General features: G+C 43.4%; 4 protein-coding genes and 2 non-coding genes across 9 annotated transcripts; 3 read left to right on the top strand and 3 right to left on the bottom strand.

The window, feature by feature from the left end:
* The first annotated feature begins 598 nt into the window (after positions 1-598).
* Positions 599-6,716, top strand: slco2a1 (solute carrier organic anion transporter family, member 2A1). The gene is made up of 14 exons (XM_085927714.1): positions 599-739; positions 3,086-3,223; positions 3,319-3,481; positions 3,951-4,163; positions 4,263-4,361; positions 4,445-4,590; positions 4,749-4,815; positions 4,892-5,056; positions 5,131-5,335; positions 5,429-5,576; positions 5,674-5,837; positions 5,910-5,974; positions 6,058-6,178; positions 6,293-6,716. Exons 1-14 carry the CDS (start codon positions 719-721, stop codon positions 6,411-6,413), a joined length of 1,836 nt encoding a protein of 611 aa, XP_085783840.1. The 5' UTR covers positions 599-718; the 3' UTR covers positions 6,414-6,716.
* Positions 6,717-6,822: 106 nt separating this feature from the next.
* rab6ba (RAB6B, member RAS oncogene family a) lies at positions 6,823-11,560 on the top strand. 3 transcript variants are annotated; one of them, XR_015067948.1, is made up of 8 exons: positions 6,823-7,153; positions 8,974-9,032; positions 9,478-9,700; positions 9,815-9,926; positions 10,173-10,266; positions 10,355-10,421; positions 10,725-10,886; positions 11,000-11,560. XR_015067948.1 is itself a non-coding variant. In XM_085927716.1 (8 exons), exons 1-8 carry the CDS (start codon positions 7,084-7,086, stop codon positions 10,787-10,789), a joined length of 627 nt encoding a protein of 208 aa, XP_085783842.1. In that variant the 5' UTR covers positions 6,823-7,083; the 3' UTR covers positions 10,790-11,560. The 3 variants fall into 3 exon arrangements, 2 of the variants coding, with proteins under 2 accessions (XP_085783842.1, XP_085783841.1); XM_085927716.1 differs by having other exon boundaries at positions 9,478-9,531; positions 9,595-9,700; positions 10,725-11,560; XM_085927715.1 differs by having other exon boundaries at positions 10,725-11,560.
* A 149-nt stretch (positions 11,561-11,709) lies between these two features.
* On the bottom strand, positions 11,710-13,673 carry LOC147047460 (uncharacterized). Of its 2 annotated transcripts, none has more exons than XM_085927719.1 (4): positions 13,617-13,673; positions 12,687-13,040; positions 12,507-12,602; positions 11,710-12,427 (listed from the first exon to the last, which is right to left on the bottom strand). In XM_085927719.1, exons 2-4 carry the CDS (start codon positions 13,031-13,033, stop codon positions 12,394-12,396), a joined length of 477 nt encoding a protein of 158 aa, XP_085783845.1. In that variant the 5' UTR covers positions 13,034-13,040; positions 13,617-13,673; the 3' UTR covers positions 11,710-12,393. The 2 variants fall into 2 exon arrangements, with proteins under 2 accessions (XP_085783845.1, XP_085783844.1); XM_085927718.1 differs by having other exon boundaries at positions 11,711-12,427; positions 12,687-13,057; positions 13,617-13,665.
* Positions 13,674-13,925: 252 nt separating this feature from the next.
* Positions 13,926-13,997, bottom strand: trnap-ugg (transfer RNA proline (anticodon UGG)). Its single transcript has one exon. It is a non-coding gene; the product is annotated as a tRNA-Pro (tRNA).
* A 505-nt stretch (positions 13,998-14,502) lies between these two features.
* On the bottom strand, positions 14,503-14,574 carry trnap-cgg (transfer RNA proline (anticodon CGG)). Its single transcript has one exon. It is a non-coding gene; the product is annotated as a tRNA-Pro (tRNA).
* A 332-nt stretch (positions 14,575-14,906) lies between these two features.
* Positions 14,907-17,393, top strand: dtymk (deoxythymidylate kinase (thymidylate kinase)). The gene is made up of 5 exons (XM_085928139.1): positions 14,907-15,262; positions 15,846-15,954; positions 16,231-16,321; positions 16,531-16,728; positions 16,802-17,393. The coding sequence occupies exons 1-5, from the start codon at positions 15,133-15,135 to the stop codon at positions 16,952-16,954; spliced, it is 681 nt and encodes a 226-aa protein (XP_085784265.1). The 5' UTR covers positions 14,907-15,132; the 3' UTR covers positions 16,955-17,393.
* The last annotated feature ends 353 nt before the right edge of the window (positions 17,394-17,746 follow it).

Below are 17,746 nucleotides of genomic sequence, written 5' to 3'. Positions count from 1 at the left end.
TCCTTCCACCACTTTTTTCATAGGACAATCTGACATCCAAATTTAGGATAAAGCTGTCTCATGTCAAAACAGGTCAAATTGAACCTGTACAAAATGGAAGTACCTTGTGCATTTAGCAAATCAATGTATTTATTTATTACTCCATTCACAACCCCATTCATCAACACTAGCTTCCATTCTCCTCCACTTCCTCATTAACTTCAATTATCCTGTCACCAAAGTGATGATTTAATAAGCAAATCGTTCCTTTGCATTACCTCCTTTGTGTGCGCGGAAACACGTTAGTAACTGACCGATTTTCTAATCACAATTCTATTTTAATCATACAATGAACCCGTGGGCTTTTCCCGTATACAAGTTGGAAGTTCCATTAAATAATTAAATCAGAATTTGGCCTGCTATTTCAGCATTCAGCTTCCTTTTGTTCGTATAAATAACACTTAATCCAGGAAAGCTCAAGTTGAGTCACTCATATTTCAAGGCATCGTTGTGTGTTTAAATTGCGTGGAAAGTATAAAAAAAAAAATTAAAATACCTAAGAATTATTAGGAAGCGCGTGTGACTCAGCTAATGACCGGCACAAGTGTTGCTGTGACGTCACACGCGGGCCTCACCGGAGGGAAAAAGAAGTTTGTGCGCATGCCCACTAGCAGCACACACGCACACACTTCATTTGATATCACTCCAGCAAGGACGTGAAGAGACAAACAAGAGGACCATGACGTTCCGTAGCATTAAGGTAGGAACAAACTTTTTTTTTTTAATTATTCCCTCAAAAATAGCTACAGCTCAATCCGAACGCATTTTAACACGCTAGAAAATTTATTAAATTAGCTATGTAGTGCACAGGTGAGCCTCCCCCCCCATGCTAATGTCAACATTTCTTCGACCGAGACGTAAACGTATAATTATTATTTTTTTAATCAATGAAAAGGAATAGGTCGTGTGACACTTAGGTTTAATCTTGACTCAACATTTTTTAAAACGTTACCTTTCAGTTTTGGCTGCCTCCTAAAACTTGATTTAGTGAAATTAATGGCAACTTTTTTTCGATATAAATGTATAGAGTCTTAAAATTCACAAAATATGCCACATAATGATCCTATTGATGTTTTGCAGTTTTTAACATTGAGAGAAAATCGTGCAATAAAAATTACCTTTTTTTTTTTTTTTTTTTAATTAAGGCACCACTGTTCAAGTCCCTCCAGAGTTTCATCTGATTGTTTCTCAATGTAAACCACATACATTAAACAGAATTATGACAACATTGTAATTGTGGTGACACCGTTTGATGACCCACCATAAAACAAGGAATTCAGATTTATTTTGTTCTTGCTATGATAAGAAATTTGATAATCTCTGCTCTATGCCCTGGATCTGGCCAGGTTGCACTGCACAACCCTTCTTTGTTATGTTTGGAAAAATGGGAGTAGCTTTGCACACAGGAGAGGCCCTTTTAACTTTTTATTCATCCCCTTTCGCACCTTCAAAAAAAACACTTCATAATAAATCAATCTTTTCTTGGCTCCGGAACACAATGTTCATTCAGTGCTTTGTATCTGCACAATTCCATCGGCGCATTCTGCAGCACATGCACGCACACACACACACACACACACACACACACACACACACACACACACACACACACACACACACACACACACACACACACACACACACACACACACACACAGAGCAGGATTGCAACATAAATTCTTCAAGGATATTTCTGTCATCGCCATTGTAGTAGACAAAAGGAAATGACAGATTGATTGTGATACACTTAGTAGATCCAACATCAACTACCCCAGTTCTATTATTTAACAACTTGGAATCCAAGATGCTCGACATGCTCAATGCTCACTTCTGGATTGACTTGACACGGATTTGAGATGTTTTGGAAAAAAACATCCGGCAATGTCGCTGACTCCCAAAAGAGGCCCAACTTGCATTTTTGTAAATACGCTTTAGAGGCTGGGAATAAACTAAAGTTTGTGTAAACATCCATTTTGAATGTCAAAGAATTTGTAGTCATTGAACCTCAAAGACACTTTGACAATTCTGACTCATTGATTTTAACGTACGGGCTTTTGGAAACATTACAAATAATTTGCATGATTTGTGGGTTTTTTTTCCCATAAAATCATTTCAATCGTGGCTAATTGCGTAAAACGAAATGGTGAAAACTATTGTGTAGCCAAAAGCTTTGATGTCCGCCACACAATGAGGGGAGTCGATTCCGTGACCTATCTTGGTATTTTTTGTGCATTTCCTTTGTTTCGTTCTCCTGCACGGTTTAAAAGAACAAAAACAACAGAGATTTCCATGTGGAAATCCACAGATACATCAAACTCGAGTCCCTCGTAGCGTTTGAAAAAGGGAGAGCAAACTTCCCTCAATTCTTTCCGTCGCAGCAGGTTTGAAGGACAACCGGCGTGTTGAAACAAAGACGACGCTTACGACCTCGCATCTCTCGTCATAACACTTCAAGAATCAACACAAGGTGTCAGAAAGATGACATAATGGGTCTTTGCCCACTTGACTATGTCATTCATTCAGTTTGGTGACACTGGTCTGTGCTTTTGTAAAAATTAAAAGTCCATTTGACAATTTTCAGTCCCCCCTAAACAGCAAAGGCAATTTAGACACTTGTTGAACCCAATGAATGAGTTTTTTGTAAACCTTCCCACTTGACCTCATCACTCAAATGGAAAATTAGGCCTGCTGTCTTTTATTTACAAGCGATTTAATTAACGTCACCAACAAAGGAGCATTTGTGTGGTCATTGTGACAGCCGGGCCCCCCCCCCCCCCCCCCCCCCGTTTTTACAGAGAGAACTCCGACGTGTCGTTTGTTTGCTAATTGTCACGTCGGATTCGAGAGCTACTGTTTATATTCCGCCCCGCCACATAACTGCTCAACAAAATGAATAAATTAGATACATTTAAATCAACAGATAATAAATAAAAAATTAATAATTAATTATATAGCTGAAATTTTCTTTCTACATTAAAGCACTGTATATTTTTTGGGGTTAGCATTTTCAACCTATTTCTTGGCGATTTTTTTAATCCTACTATAGTTGTTCGTGCTATGTCACGGCCTGCTGCAGTTCTCCCAGCTGCTGTACAGCTCCTACTTCAAGAGTACCCTGAGCACGGTGGAGAAACGTTACGGGCTCAGCAGCTACTCCGCCGGAACGCTATCCTCCCTGCACGAGGTAAGAGAGAAACGGAGAGATCTGTCTTAACTGAAACTGTAACATTCAGATTCTCCATGTTGATGGACTTCCGTGGTGTCCGTGTGTCTTTCCAGGTGAGCAACAGCGTGTTGATCGTCTTCCTGAGCTACTTTGGGAATCGAGTGCACCGCCCTCGCGTCATCGGTATCGGCGGACTGTTGATGTCCATCAGCGCCGTGATGCTCGCCCTGCCGCACTTCCTGTCGCAACCGTATGAATACGACTCGGTGCTACTGAGTAAGAGCGGATTTTCTATTTCATATACAAAAACTATCAATGAACTGAATGAACCGTGACCCCAAATGAACCTAACGTACGTGTACAGAGGATGTGAGTTTTGCAAAAACAAATCTAGGGAAAAGGTCATTAACTAATTTCCTCCAAACTACGTTGAAGCTCAAGAGTTCTTAATCTAATAAATGTCTCCGTGCTGAAACGTTTGTCCTGCCCTGCTCAGCACTACATGGTCCTTGGTGTTATCTTTGTAGACCTCGATTAAGCACTCCAGCTCAACTTTTGCCTTAATTAGACGGAAATTCCTCATTGTGTGTATTATCTGACCCGAAAATCACCATTCATTCATGTCGTTTGCAGACTTAATGTTCAGGAAATTAAAATGGCTACTCACAAAATCCCCTGATAAACCTTAAACGGGCTTTAGTGATATCCTGTATAGAGACATGATGCCTCCATCTGGTTCTTGTAGACCGTCAGGACATTTGCAACCCGCAGAGGAACTCCAGCGCCTCCGATTCTTGCGGCCAAGATGAGAGCGAGCGATTGGCCGACACGCGGACCCTGTGGATGCTCATGGCCGCCGCTCAGCTGCTTTTTGGTATTGGCTCGGTGCCCATGCAGCCCTTTGGCATCTCTTACATCGACGATTTCGCCGCGCCCGGGAACTCTCCACTCTACATAGGTGAAAATGTCCACCTTTTAATATTCTTGAACTTAGCTTGTAAAAAAAAAAAAATGGATCATGCAAATTTTAACGTTTGCACTTTATTTCCATTCGCAGCCATCTTGTTTGCCGTTTCCGTTTTTGGACCCGCCTTCGGGTTCCTATTGTGCTCCGTGATACTTCGTATCTACGTGGACGTGGACAAAGTCGCTTCAGGTAACGACGAGCTTTCGCCTTTGCTCATCCTGAAGTGCTTTCATACTTATGACGCCAGTTTGCTTTTTTTCGTTTCCACGCAGATGCCAACTTAGGGGAGGAGCTGAGACCGGGAGACCCCCGCTGGGTGGGCGCCTGGTGGATGGGCCTCCTCATCACGTCCGTCTGCCTGGCTCTCACCTCGCTCCCCTACTTCTTTTTCCCCCGCAGCATGCCATCAGAAGGGCGGGTAAGAACATTTGCAGCGATTTGTCGCCCTCTACTGGCTCCTCACTACAGTTATTATTTTTTTGTAAACGTCAAAGACAGGCATTTTCAAAGGTTGTACTTACATTATGACTTGCATTTCACAATGTTGAACTTATTTTTACACTTGTGTATTTCCAGATGACTGGAAGCGAAACCAACGTGGACTTCAAGAAACCTCGTGTGTCTTTGTTCGACTTCTTGAAAGGTATGTCGCTTCTATTCCTCATGACTAAGGTCGTCAAGAAATTCCCAGAATATGATTTTTTTGTCTTTATGCTCAGTGTTTCCCAGGATGTTCTTCCACCTGCTGCTAAGTCCCCTCTTCCTGGCCCTGATCTTGGCTCAGTGCTGCTTCTCCTCGGTGATCGCGGGCCTCTCCACCTTCCTCAACAAATTCCTAGAGCGTCAGTACGGCGCTTCCGTCGCCTACAGCACCATGCTGGTCGGTGGGTGTCAGCTCCTCGCCTCCCGCGGGACTCGACGAGACCAGCGGTGATCCTCAAATGTCGCTCCTTCGCAGGTGCTGTCAATCTTCCGGCCGTGGCGGTGGGCATGCTGGCGGGCGGGTTCATCATGAAGCGTAGGAGAATCTCTCTGAAGAACATCCCTCGTTTTTCTGTGCTCATGTTGAGCATCTCCACGTTGATGTGCGTGCCGCTCTTCTTCATGGGATGCTCCACGCATAAAGTGTCCCTCGTCAATCACCACCAGGTCGGACACCACGGGTGAGCTTTCGTCTCCTTCAAAGCAATGTACGTGATTCCTTCTCCAGTCTTTTCAATTGTCTCGTTGTACTCAACCATATTTATTTTGCGCAGTTCTCCATCCACGTGCTACGTCAACTGTTCGTGCCCGTCCGGCACCTTCAATCCAGTCTGTGGCTCGGACGGCGTGGAGTACATCTCGCCGTGCCACGCCGGCTGCACCGACTTCACCAAAAACCCGGACAACCCGTACGCCGTCCAGGTATGATAAGTACACCCGTTCGGCAAATGTAAGAAATATTCAGCGCTGTGCGTTAGCGTGATGCCATCAGTCTTTCATTTGTGGTACGCGTTTTTAGCTGTACACCAACTGCAGGTGCGTATCGGGAAGTGAGAGTCACGCGCGGCCGTCGCCTTGCACCAACCAGTGCCCCCACTTCCTGCTGCCCGTCATCCTGATGCTGTCGGCGGGGGCGCTGGTGGCCTGCCTCACCCACAACCCCATGTACATGATGCTGCTCAGGTCAGCTGTCGTTCCTCACGTCAAATCTCAGACGCGCACCTGACTGACCACGGGCTTTCTTGTCGTATTCAGGAGCGTTGCGTCAGAGGAGAAATCCTTTGCTATCGGAGTTCAGTTTCTCGTCCTGAGACTGTTAGGTAAGTCAGAAAGCAAGAATGCTATTGGCTACTAAATTGTTTTGGTACGAGTAGGGCGGGTTAAATTGTGATTTTTGTCCCAGCGTGGCTTCCGGCTCCGGCGCTGTTCGGCATGGCCATCGACACCTCGTGCATCTGGTGGAAACGCGTGTGCGGCAAGAAGTTCAGCTGCGGCTACTATGACAATGACATCTTGAGAAATAGGTTAGAAGCGCGCCATAAAATAGCCAAACAAAGATGGAGCACTCCAATTACGTGACCTGAGTCTCGTTTATTTGAGTTCTTGACTAGAACAAATGCACTTTTGCTATTTTTCAGGTACCTGGGCTTGTTGGTGGGCTACAAAGTGATGGGTGTGGCACTGCTGGCTATTTTGGGTTGGAAAGTGATGCGGACACAGGAGTACACTTTAGAGAAGAGGCCTGATGGCGTGCTATAAAACATGCCCCTTTCCCATCTTAATGTGGGAGTGCTCAAAAGACCAAAATCTGGTAATACCTCACAGCTTTTGCAGGACTTGTACAATAACATATTCACTAGCGCCCGTCGGGTAGAGTCTAATCTCGTTAACTGTATAGCTTAATATTTAAGTGATTGTTTTTTTTTTTATATTGTGTAAGTGCACGCTGTTCATTTTATACAATGTTTTTTTTTTTGTATTTACTCGTATTAATCACACGTTTTTCGGTGCTACGTACCGCACATGATGCCTGCTTTCTAATAAAACGATCTGTACAATAATCAACAATCACGTCATTTCTCTGTTCGGCTTCGCTTCTTCGGACAATTCCGCCGACTGCGCATGCGCATAAGGTTCGGGACGTGTGACGAAAGTCACCGGTCCCCACCCAAGACTACACAGCAGCCCCCGCCGGAAGGGAGCGAGCTTCACGTTCGGGTTTTGGGCGACTTGTCACCGTCATAAAGTGAGCAAGAAAGTGCGGAAGAGAGACGTAAGGAGAGAGGTAGTGAGGAAGTGGAGAGGGTGTGCGACACCGCCGCCCTTTTCCCTCCCCACCATCCTTCATCGTCGTCCGGCAGCACAAACAGCCTGAAGAGTCCATTCTCCGGCGTTCACTGGGGCCACCCTTCCCTTCTTTTTGGTCAACATGTCGGTGGCTAGTGACTATGGGAATCCTTTGAAGAAATTCAAACTCGTCTTTTTAGGGGAGCAAAGCGGTAAGACGTAACATTTAATTTACGTGTCGTGGCGAAAGTTCTGGGGGGTTTATTTTCTGTGGACGAAAGGGGGCGGTGTCACGTGATGCCGATGCACCTGCCCGGTCACCAAGTTCATTTTTGGTCAATTTCAAGCGAGCTTAATCTCACTACTGTGATTTTTTTTTTTTTTTAAATGATAAGGGCGTCTCTTTGAATCCAATTGAACATATAAAGAGTGCTGTCATTCACTTGAAGACGTTTAAGGAGTCAAAATGGAGTTCTAGGGTGACGCGGTGGACGTATTGGTCTGACACATTTAGCTTGTTGGACGTGGCAAAATTTTTATAGGCTTTCGGTTCGGGATTTTTTTTTAAAGGTTTCTCATTAACCAGGTTCCAAAATAGACCTTCAGTTACGCAGCTGCCTCCCACGAGATCCTTATTTAAGATTCCAAGGTTTCCACTATGACGTCATTTAGTCATCAAAGCTTTTGTGCTTATTGGGAAATGTCTTTAGTCCAAATTTTACACTGTACACTTTAAAAGCTTTCAAATCGACATTCACTTTTGGTGTAATGCTTTTTTTCTTTTCTTTTTTAACTGAAATTTCATTGTGAATTTGAGAGGAGGGCAAATTTCTAATGTGAGGATTTGATTCACATTGCAGGTGCCCTCAACGGTTAAAAGGTCAAAGCGGATTTGGAAAATCACGACATTTTAAACAGAAACACTGGGTGGCGGAAATGTTGATTTAATTAATGCCAGCCCATGCACTTAATAAATCATGAGTCAAGCTAAAGGTTAACAGTACTCCAGTGACCTGAGTTTTCCTTTAAGCTGAATTTTAAAGATAAGGGACACTTTATGGTTATCTGCGGTGAGGAAATGTTTGTAGGCCACTGCTTCCTGCTCACACGTCCCGATTGATGTTGAGTGCGGCAACTAGAACTTGCAATGCAGCATATTGGTCTGACCAGTGAGTCAGCACAATTGTCAAAACAACCAAGAAGGGAAGATTAGAAGACAGGTCCAATATGAAACTGTTCATTGTGACATCTCATTGCTTCATTTCTAAAAGAAAATGTGCTTTGCTGCCATCTTGTGGCACCTATAAGCAATAACAAACACTTTTTGGGTTGATGTCAATTGCCTGGGCTGTTTGGATTGTGCTAAACTAGCTCCAAATTTAGCAGTCTATCATTTGCACTCATGATTTGATTCAGTTGGCTCACAGGTTGAGTTAGCTTGATAGCAAAAAGCAGCGTGAGTGTTTTTGCGTGCTCCCTTTGCCTGTAGGACACAATCTAATTGGACGCATTAAAACAACAAGTGTGTCCTGTCATAACAGACTCGATCTCGGGTTTTCCTGAGGCGAATGCAATGAGGCAAACGGGGCATCACACCTGGCTGCTTTTGTTATTGTGTCCTCCAATATATGTGTGTGTTTGTGTGTGTTCTCGTTTGGCCTACAGTCACAATTCTCCATCAGCCCACAACAGAGCTGAAATGGATTTTCACAGAATCCAAATAGCAAAATCTGCCAGAGAAATCTATTCGAGCGTGTCAGTGCCTGATAGCGCTGACGGCAAGTTGATTGCTACGTTTATCTAAAGTTAGCTCATATGATGCGGTGATTAAAAAAAATTAGCGAGGCGTCATTAGGAGGATCATTATCTGTGCATCGCATTGCGCCTGGCAGACATGCACAGCAGGCGAGTGTAATTAGTCTCCTTGATTAAAAATCTTGGCGAGCTCATTTTGGCTTGATGACGTGGATTCCTGATAAGAGTCTGCGTGATCCCTTTGGGCACCGTTAGATATTTTTGTTTTCTCTTGCAGTGGGAAAGACGTCGCTGATCACGCGCTTCATGTACGACAGCTTCGACAGCACGTACCAGGTAAAAAAGAATTAAACCTTGGATTGTCTTGTATGCCGAGCAAAAGTAAAGCTCTCAAAAGCCCTTTCCAAGTGGTGTTCACATGCAAGCTATTACCTCGGAGTAATCAGATTAGCGCCACTAATATCGTGACAAATATACAATTGTTCAATAAATTTGGTCTGTGTTTTGAAATCTGGGAGGAAAGTGAAAATAAGATGCTTGGCATCCTTTGGTCTGGATAATCCGTCCATCATTTTATTTCTTTTTTAGGACGGCCCCCATCATTAATCATTCAAAAAGACATTGTAAAAAATTTACAAGGATCCAGTGGGTTCAAATACAGCTATTTTTAACATCTGAGCCAAAAGCAAGTCAGAAAGCTTTTACTACTAAACGGCTTCCTTTTAAGTTGCTCAATTTGTGCTTTATGAACTCACCTCTGGATTTCCTCTTTTCCCTCCAGGCGACGATCGGAATCGACTTCCTGTCAAAAACCATGTACCTGGAGGACCGAACGGTAAGCCGCCGACTCGACTCTGCGTTTGTGACGTTGTATGTCATGCCGGTCTCGAAATGGCAGGTGAGGTTGCAACTGTGGGACACGGCGGGTCAGGAGCGCTTCAGGAGCCTCATCCCGAGCTACATACGCGACTCCACGGTGGCCGTGGTGGTCTACGACATCACCAGTAGGTTTCGGTAAAATGGCTTCTGGGAGCCATCTTTTTTTTTTTTCTCTCTCTCTATATCGCATAAATGTGGTTCAGCCGTGGTCTCGTCAAAACCTGGCCTTGTGTCAACAGACGCAAATTCCTTCCGGCAGACGACCAAATGGATTGACGACGTGCGGACAGAGAGAGGAAGTGATGTCATCGTCATGCTGGTGGGCAACAAAACGGACTTGGCAGAAAAGAGGTACATACGTGCTGCCCACCAGGAGAAACAGACCTCTCGTGTATTTTAGGACCAGAGTTATGCAAGCTGTGACGACGACGATGACGACGATGAGCGAGCCTCGACGTTGTTAGCCACGTTGTTATGTAAAATGAATTTGTTTGCTCAGATTGATTTTGTTCAGTGGAGTCGAATGTTGCTAATAAGCACGACAATCTTTTGCTGGTTTAGTCGTGTCATCACTTCCTGTCTCCGTCCGCTTCCCAGGCAAATTAGCGTCAAGGAAGGCGAGCAGCAAGCGAAAGAGCTCAGCGTCATGTTCACGGAGACCAGCGCCAAGACGGGTCACAACGTCAAACAGGTTTTGGTGACATAAAGTTCAAATAATGAAAGTCTTCATATTAATCACTTTGAATGTTTTTGAGACTCTTGTTTTTTTTTTCTTGCAGCTGTTCCGCCGCGTGGCCTCGGCTCTTCCCGGCATTGAGGGCATTCAGGAGACCGGCAAAGAAGGCAGTATCCTTTTTTTCATGTGTTCAGAAAAAGTTAAGCTGTATCATTGTCCTGCAGCCTTCACGCCAAGTGGCGCAGTCGGTATCCAAATGGAAGGTCACACTAGCAAATATTTCAATGACGCCCAAAATGTGATCTTGATCATCAAGCCTTAGTAGACATTTTACTGAAGTTAAACAGCACCATCATGTGGTTGTAAGGAGGTACTACAGTACAAAAACTTCCCTCACCTAGCCTAACTTGAAAGTGTCACCTTGTCTCCAAAAATCTTCTTTCCATGATGGTTTCCTTCATAATCTCCTCCAGTGATCGACATCAAGCTGGACAAAGCACACGAGCCACCTACGGATGAAGCTGGCTGCTCTTGCTAATAGCCGCTAGCATCAGTTGCAAGCGGTCATCATGTGCACCCCCCCCCTCCACGCTTCTTATGTTGAGGCTTCCTATTGGTTACCATCCCGACTGCTGGTCAGTGCTTCCAGAGAGGAATATGTCGACGCTGAAGCTGCCAAAAACAAGTTTACTCTTCTTTTATTTTTTGTCTTGATCAAGTCAGTTTGTTTTTGTATTTTTATATACAGGTTTTATATTCATGTTTGGAGGCCCCTAACTTTAAGACAGACGGCAACAATAGCGATTTTTTTTTTTTGGGACGATCCATGCATGCTTGGCTTTATGGCAGGTAACGTCATACACACGCACACACACTAATGTTGGACTTTTGTTTTGATTCATCGTGTTTGTGTTTCTCTGTGCAACATTTTGGCATTGTCACTGTTGAAACCGGGAATTTGTCTGTAAATAATATTTGAGTCCAAATTCGACCCAAATACGCTTTGAAAATCAGACGACTGTGTTTGAATTATGACGAGACTACAAATGGTTTAATATCAGATGAGCACTTTTTTTTTTTTTTCTTCTTCTTGATCGTAAGAGGATTCTACAGACTGTTCTTTGTATTTATTCCTGTTTGTGAGCATTGTGGTGATGCTTGTACACCAAGGGGGCAGCGATGATCGCCGCTCTCATCAACTTGACGGAGCACAATGACGATGTCTCCATTAAACATGTCTTGCCATCATATCTTGGACTTTGGTTCAGACATTGATGCTGATCTTGTTAAAAATTCTCTCGTATACCAATTTTTGGTCCAGACTTCTGTCTCTTTAGTCCAATTCTCAGTCCAGAATCCAAATCTTGGTCCTGACTTTTGTCCAGGTCAAATATTGTACGTACATGGCAACATTTCACCCAAAAAAAAAAAGCCCTCGAAGGCAAACTGTCACTTTGCTGATCTGACTTGTTCCAACAAATTCACATCAAACCGGATCGCCAACAAACGGATCTTTTGCGCCACGCCACTGGGAAACCACCACGGCCCAAATTTGCGTCATCAACTGTGACCCGAAACTCGAGACCTGATTCTTTGAGAAATCTTGAATTTGCTTTTTAATGAAAGTGATGATCCAATATTTCCATATTACCCCAACTGGGATTCTGCCAGATGCTAGATGAATGCCCTTCATAATCCCTTTTCATGCTCCAGCAAGCCTTTTGTCACATGCTTCTGTTGTGACATTGGCAGAAGAAGCAGTCGGTGTCTACAAGAAGATGTAAAACTGTAAGATACCACCAAAATAGAGCGATGAAATTCCTCTCACAGCTACTCGGTGATGAAAGATAACAAAGCTAGCATAACATTCACCAGAAGTAAGACTCGTGATTGTTGTCCCTTAAAGCTGATGCTAGCAGATCGCACTCAAAGAAATACTCTCGACAGCTACTTTGTCATAATAAATAAAAATAAAGAATGCTGTTTATTTGGTGTTCAGGGAACATTGAGGGAAGCCATCTGTTCCCCGGGGGGGGTTCCTGGATGTGTTTTAGTCTGTGTTGAAGCAAATCCCAGAGCAGCAGCTGGGAGAACTAAGCCCAGAATAAATAAGTAGAAGTCACGGGTTTCATAACGTCTTCGTCAACTGGAGAGCCTGCGCCAGGATTTCATTTCCCTGCAAGGATAGAAAAGAAAAGCCAATTTATCTCGCGTTTTTATCAATGTCCTCATTGAAGGGGAGGTGTCCGACTTACACGTTACTGCTGGGCACGATTCTCTCTCGGGGTCTCTTGGTCAACGTAAACTTGCGGAAGAAGGACCGGAATTTGACCTTGTTCCTGGAGGAATTGCTGAGAGATGGATTTTGAAAAACAATTGAAAAAAAATAACCATAACTGAGTAAAAATGAATACATAGATGATTTGTTGAGCTACCATTTGGCTTGGGGTGCGGTCTCTGTCGCTTCTTCTCTGTCTTCATTCATCCTGCCTTCCTCATCCTTGTCTTCTTGGTCGCTCGGTATCTGTTCCCACAGGTGGCTGTCCACCCACAGCGCCTCTGGTAGGCTAAGGCCCCGCTGCACGCAGGTGACGCGGCGGCACAGCGGGCAACGCACGCTGAGCGACGACGGCCCGACAACTCCGGGCCCCGAACGCAGCGCCATGGCCTCCAGGCAGGTCTGGCAGAAGGCGTGTCGGCAGTGCAGCGTCCGGGGGATACGCTCCACCCTGTTGAAGGTCTGCAGGCAAACGCCACAGTCGCCCTCACCGCACAGCACCATGGAGGACCTTCCAGCTACGTTCCCCTGCGAGGTTGCAAGTTCATGTTTACTTCTTGTCGATGGAGACAAGCGCTCACACACGCTGGACAATGTAGAGTTGTTTGGAAAGTGAAAGGAAAGAAATTCCACATGGGTGGATTGTTTTCCTTTTTGATTTGACTTTTAAATAAAAAAAAAGTGGCATAAAACGGAACTCTTAACGATTTAGTAAAGAGCTACTCATTGACTTCTCATCAGCATGTCATCACAAGAAGCTAAAGCTGGGTGAGTAAGTAGTTTTAATTTTTTTTACCGTTTTTACTATACAGCTGTTCACTTATTGTTTACTAATATGACAAGAAAAACTGTATTATTACTCCATCTTTGTACAATAATTGGGTAAGTCATTTCAATTTCTTTGAACTAATTGACTTAAATGTGCCTGTTTAAAATGCACCCAAGAGTATTTTGTGATATATTGTATACTTTTAATATCCAGCGATTGAACACATTTACTTGATCAACTTGAATTACAACTGAGCAAATATTACTTCTGCCGATTTCCCGTCACCCACAAAAAACAAAGAAACAAACATGTACTTACCTGATGAGAAGAAATCAAATCCAATGGCAAAGCTTGAGTGATGGCTGCTGAGAGGTTTTCCTTTATGAATGAAGGCGGCGAAGCCTGTTTCTTTTGTATTGTGGGGGCGGGCGGGCAGGCGGTTCCCCAGCCCAGTTGTCTGCTGGCTGGCTGGGACGGCAGCTGTGGAGGCAGACAGCACTGAGGAGGCGGGCGGGCGAGCTTTTGTTAGGAGCAGATGACCCAAGCGCATCCGACACTTTAATACGTCGCTAATAGAGACTGGAGCCTCATCGTCTGATAAAATTACGTCATGAAATAAAAAAATTTGGGCTCGTCCGGGATTTGAACCCGGGACCTCTCGCACCCAAAGCGAGAATCATACCCCTAGACCAACGAGCCACATTCATGTGAGAGAATAAATACTTTAATCAATCTTATACGTTGTTCGCTGCATTGGGTCCTGGACTCATGCGACATTTAGCTGTTATGCCGAACGCGAAAGGAATTAGCGACAGGGTTGAAGACAGTCCCCTGTGTAAATGCTTTCAAATTCAGATGAAGTATTTTTTGCCACTTACCGTTTCTTAAGGTCTTTTAAGCGTTTCAAACAATTTGTCGACAAAAAGGTGGCAATATATTTCCTGAAACGAAACACCCTACCAATGTTTAAAATGGGGTATTTTATCATTTACTTAAATGAGCCTATTTATAAATCTTGAATTTTTTCCGGATTATGATTTACATCATCAATAACTTTATTCAAAGTAGTCACAGTGACAGAAGCTAAGTTTGTACCAAAAACGACTACAAAATGTAATATTCAAGTTAAACGTGAGAATCGAATCAACATAAACCGGTTCGACGGAATTCTTGCGTCTTGACTCGTAGAGACAACCAAAATAATGGGCTCGTCCGGGATTTGAACCCGGGACCTCTCGCACCCGAAGCGAGAATCATACCCCTAGACCAACGAGCCACGTGCCTCTCTCGACCACCAATTTCATATATAAAGTAATACCAAATCATGTTTTCGCCAAATTTTACATTCACTGCTCCAATTCCGTTCCCGTTTCCCACAGTTATATGACTTAAGACAAATTGCGAGAAAGCTGCATTAGCTTCTCTAGCTTAGTCGACGTCGCTTTTTTCTCCGGTTGGTTACGCTCTCTGCGTGATGACGTAAGAGGCGGTGGTTCTTCTTCCCTCCCATGATACAGAAAGTACTTCACATCATTCAAGATCCAAGAAATTTTATTGGCCATGTTTGAGCATGCCAAACAAGAAATTTGACTTCTGTACATCATTCAACATTTAACATCAAAACTCCTACTAAGGGAAATGAGAAACCTTGAGAAGAGACTACAGATGGAAGGATCCTTCTTCCAGGATGACCAGGCTGCAATGGATGCACATAATTTAGACAATTCACAAATGTAAAGAACATAGTACACATAATAAAGACAATTCAAAAAAATCCACACGGGAAATAGTACTTCTAACTTCCGCATCTACGTTTTTCCGGCGCTGTAAGAACATGGCGGCCAAGCGAGGAGCTCTCATCGTGCTCGAGGGGGTGGACAAAGCTGGCAAAACCACGCAGTGCCAGAAGCTGGTCGAGGCACTGCAACAGAGAGGACAACCGGCGGAGATGATGAGATTTCCCAGTGAGCCCCGACACGAACTTTTGGTAGCTTACGTAGACGTGCTCCGTTCTCCTTCATACTGTCCATTTCCTGTGCACACATTCTTCATGACTGTCTGTACAAAATGATGAACGATAAATCTTTTAATACGATATTTCCTCTATTTAATACTATACTTACTATACTGCTATAAAAAAAACACCTCAATGTTTCAAGGGAGAACAAGCGAAACTATTTTTTATGCTCTATACCACTTGTTTTCGAATGAGCCATTGTCAGACAGTGTTATGTTTTTTTTGCATGATTAGCCTTAAACTGGTGTGAGATTTTCTGACCTCTTCAAAGGTCAAAATTGTGTATTTCTGCGGGAGCTCGCCCAAATGTGGTGTTGGCTGTATGAATTCCTCTCGAACACAGTCTGAATACACAAAAATACACAAATCTTTGTCAGTCACTTTCAAGACTCCAAATATTTAGTATGTGCTATGCATATCGTATTATTGTCTGTACTGGATTGCTAAAGGCAATGTCATCAAATTTCAGGGTAAAATGATGCTTAAAGGTTAAAAAAAATTGTGAAATGTTTGTGCTTGTTTGTCGGTAGACAGAAGCACGACGATCGGAAAGCTGATCAGCGCTTACCTGGAGAAGAAGAGCGACCTGGACGACCACACAGTGCACCTTCTTTTTTCCGCTAACCGGTGGGAAATGGTGTAAGTCAAGGGTGTCGAACGGGGGGTGAGAATTTTCCGCGGATCCCCGTGGTTTTTTTTCCATCGAAAGTATCATTTCTGTTGAGAATTTCGGCTACGTTAGCCTTGGCGACTCACGAGCGTTCGCCCGCCTGCCGCGACGTTGCCATTTTCCCTTTTCGTCTCCCAATTTTGCAACTGTATTCTAGTGGTAGTCCCAACTATTTCCTCACAAATGGATGACTCAAGCATTTATCTTGGAGTAACACCATCACTTTTTCTCATCTTCTGCTGCAGGCCTGAGATGAAAGAAAAGTTGGAGCGAGGGACCACGCTCGTGGTGGACCGCTACGCCTTCTCTGGGGCTGCTTTCACCAGCGCCAAACCGGTGAGGCCAATGTACTACCAAAAAAAAAATGTCTGACTTTTGCATTAGGCTAGTGACTTTATATGAAGAAACTTGTTGAATTTTACTTGACTAGATATATGATATGAATTATATGAGAAAAGATGTCACAATTTCATTTTACTCACAGCTTTGAATTTTTGTTTGACTTGAATAGTTGTCATTTCGTTTAGGAAATGTCTCAATTTTAGGGTTTCAGTCTAGATTGGTGCATCGGTCCAGATGTGGGTTTACCCAAGCCAGACATTGTCCTGTTCCTGCGCTTGAGCCCGGTTGAAGCAGCTTCGCGAGGTCGCTATGGCGAGGAACGCTACGAGGACGCCACCTTCCAGAGCGCCGTGCTCGACCGCTTCAATCAGCTCATGAAAGACCCGTCAGTCAACTGGAAGGTGAATATGGCAAAAACCGTGCTTGGTGATGAGGTCCTCTTCCTGGCTCATGTTGCGTAAGTGTCCCGTGCAGGTGGTGGACGCGTCCGGGAGTGTGAATGAAGTTCACAATGACATCGCCCAGAAGAGCTTGGACACCATCGGCATCGCGCAGACGCAACCTCTGGGTGAGCTCTGGACAAATAGCTTAATTTTGTCCAACCCCAGAATCACAACATTAGAATGATTCATAGTCAAGTTGTTATTTTCTGATGTTTTATCGTCAGTTTTTTTTATTACGGAAGAGGACCGTATGAAACAGCAGTGTCATTTCAAGACGAGGCTTGTATCATAAATCATCTTTCCCCATTGAAATAAAAAAAAAATGAAAAAAAATGCAATTACCGTATTTTTCAGACTAAGGTCACACATTTGTTTGCTCATTGTAGCCTTAGTATACATGTTTTTTTTTTTTACACAATAAAAAAAAAAGCCTTACTATACATGGTCATTTTTAGAGTTATATTATACACAGACCACGTGATAGCTTATGCTAAAGTTAAAGTGATCGTACTATTTGCTTGGAAGCAATCCAATGCAGTAAGTGCTGCGGTAATTACACAAAATCAGCTCTAGGGTGCGCTGTTGTCCTTTAATTTGTACATGTTATAGTAGGTCGTACTTTCGTGCAATATCTGAAATAGCAGTGGGAGTGTATCAAATAAAATGATAGAATGCAATCAATTGAGGGACAAATGAAATATTTATTTAGTTTGGTTTATTTGACTCTTGGTCATTCGCATTTATTAATTTAGTTTGGTTAAAAGTAATGTAGGAGCGATACATTTCATTTATCCATTTATATTTAAACAAATAATGCACATACAGAATAAGACTGGGATAGACAAGATGCCTTTTTTTATTTCATCATATATATTTAGTATTTAATAGTGTGAATTTTTGCAAAATTAGTTTAGTTAAATAAATTATGGCGAATCAATGCCGGTTTCATTGACAAACTCTACTTTAAACAACGTGT

Source organism: Syngnathus leptorhynchus, chromosome 13, assembly GCF_054491065.1.
Source record: "Syngnathus leptorhynchus isolate UIUO chromosome 13, UIUO_Slep, whole genome shotgun sequence".
Taxonomy (NCBI): domain Eukaryota; kingdom Metazoa; phylum Chordata; class Actinopteri; order Syngnathiformes; family Syngnathidae; genus Syngnathus; species Syngnathus leptorhynchus.
The sequence above is the reverse complement of the archived record's forward strand: the minus strand, read 5'-3'. Positions and strand labels throughout refer to the sequence as shown.

Excerpts from the sequence above, each read along its gene's own strand:
- rab6ba (XM_085927715.1), top strand. The coding sequence starts at position 7,084 with ATGTCGGTGGCTAGTGACTATGGGAATCCTTTGAAGAAATTCAAACTC. Across the intron at positions 9,701-9,814 it reads GGTGGTCTACGACATCACCA|ACGCAAATTCCTTCCGGCAG; the intron begins GTAGGTTTCGGT and ends TTGTGTCAACAG. Across the intron at positions 10,422-10,724 it reads GGAGACCGGCAAAGAAGGCA|TGATCGACATCAAGCTGGAC; the intron begins GTATCCTTTTTT and ends AATCTCCTCCAG.
- dtymk (XM_085928139.1), top strand. The coding sequence starts at position 15,133 with ATGGCGGCCAAGCGAGGAGCTCTCATCGTGCTCGAGGGGGTGGACAAA. Across the intron at positions 15,263-15,845 it reads GGAGATGATGAGATTTCCCA|ACAGAAGCACGACGATCGGA; the intron begins GTGAGCCCCGAC and ends GTTTGTCGGTAG. Across the intron at positions 15,955-16,230 it reads GCTAACCGGTGGGAAATGGT|GCCTGAGATGAAAGAAAAGT; the intron begins GTAAGTCAAGGG and ends CTTCTGCTGCAG.
- LOC147047460 (XM_085927719.1), bottom strand. The coding sequence starts at position 13,033 with ATGGTGCTGTGCGGTGAGGGCGACTGTGGCGTTTGCCTGCAGACCTTC. Across the intron at positions 12,603-12,686 it reads ACCGCACCCCAAGCCAAATG|CAATTCCTCCAGGAACAAGG; the intron begins GTAGCTCAACAA and ends TCCATCTCTCAG. Across the intron at positions 12,428-12,506 it reads ATCGTGCCCAGCAGTAACGT|GGAAATGAAATCCTGGCGCA; the intron begins GTAAGTCGGACA and ends CTATCCTTGCAG.
- slco2a1 (XM_085927714.1), top strand. The coding sequence starts at position 719 with ATGACGTTCCGTAGCATTAAG. Across the intron at positions 4,362-4,444 it reads CGTGGACAAAGTCGCTTCAG|ATGCCAACTTAGGGGAGGAG; the intron begins GTAACGACGAGC and ends GTTTCCACGCAG. Across the intron at positions 5,577-5,673 it reads ACAACCCGTACGCCGTCCAG|CTGTACACCAACTGCAGGTG; the intron begins GTATGATAAGTA and ends ACGCGTTTTTAG.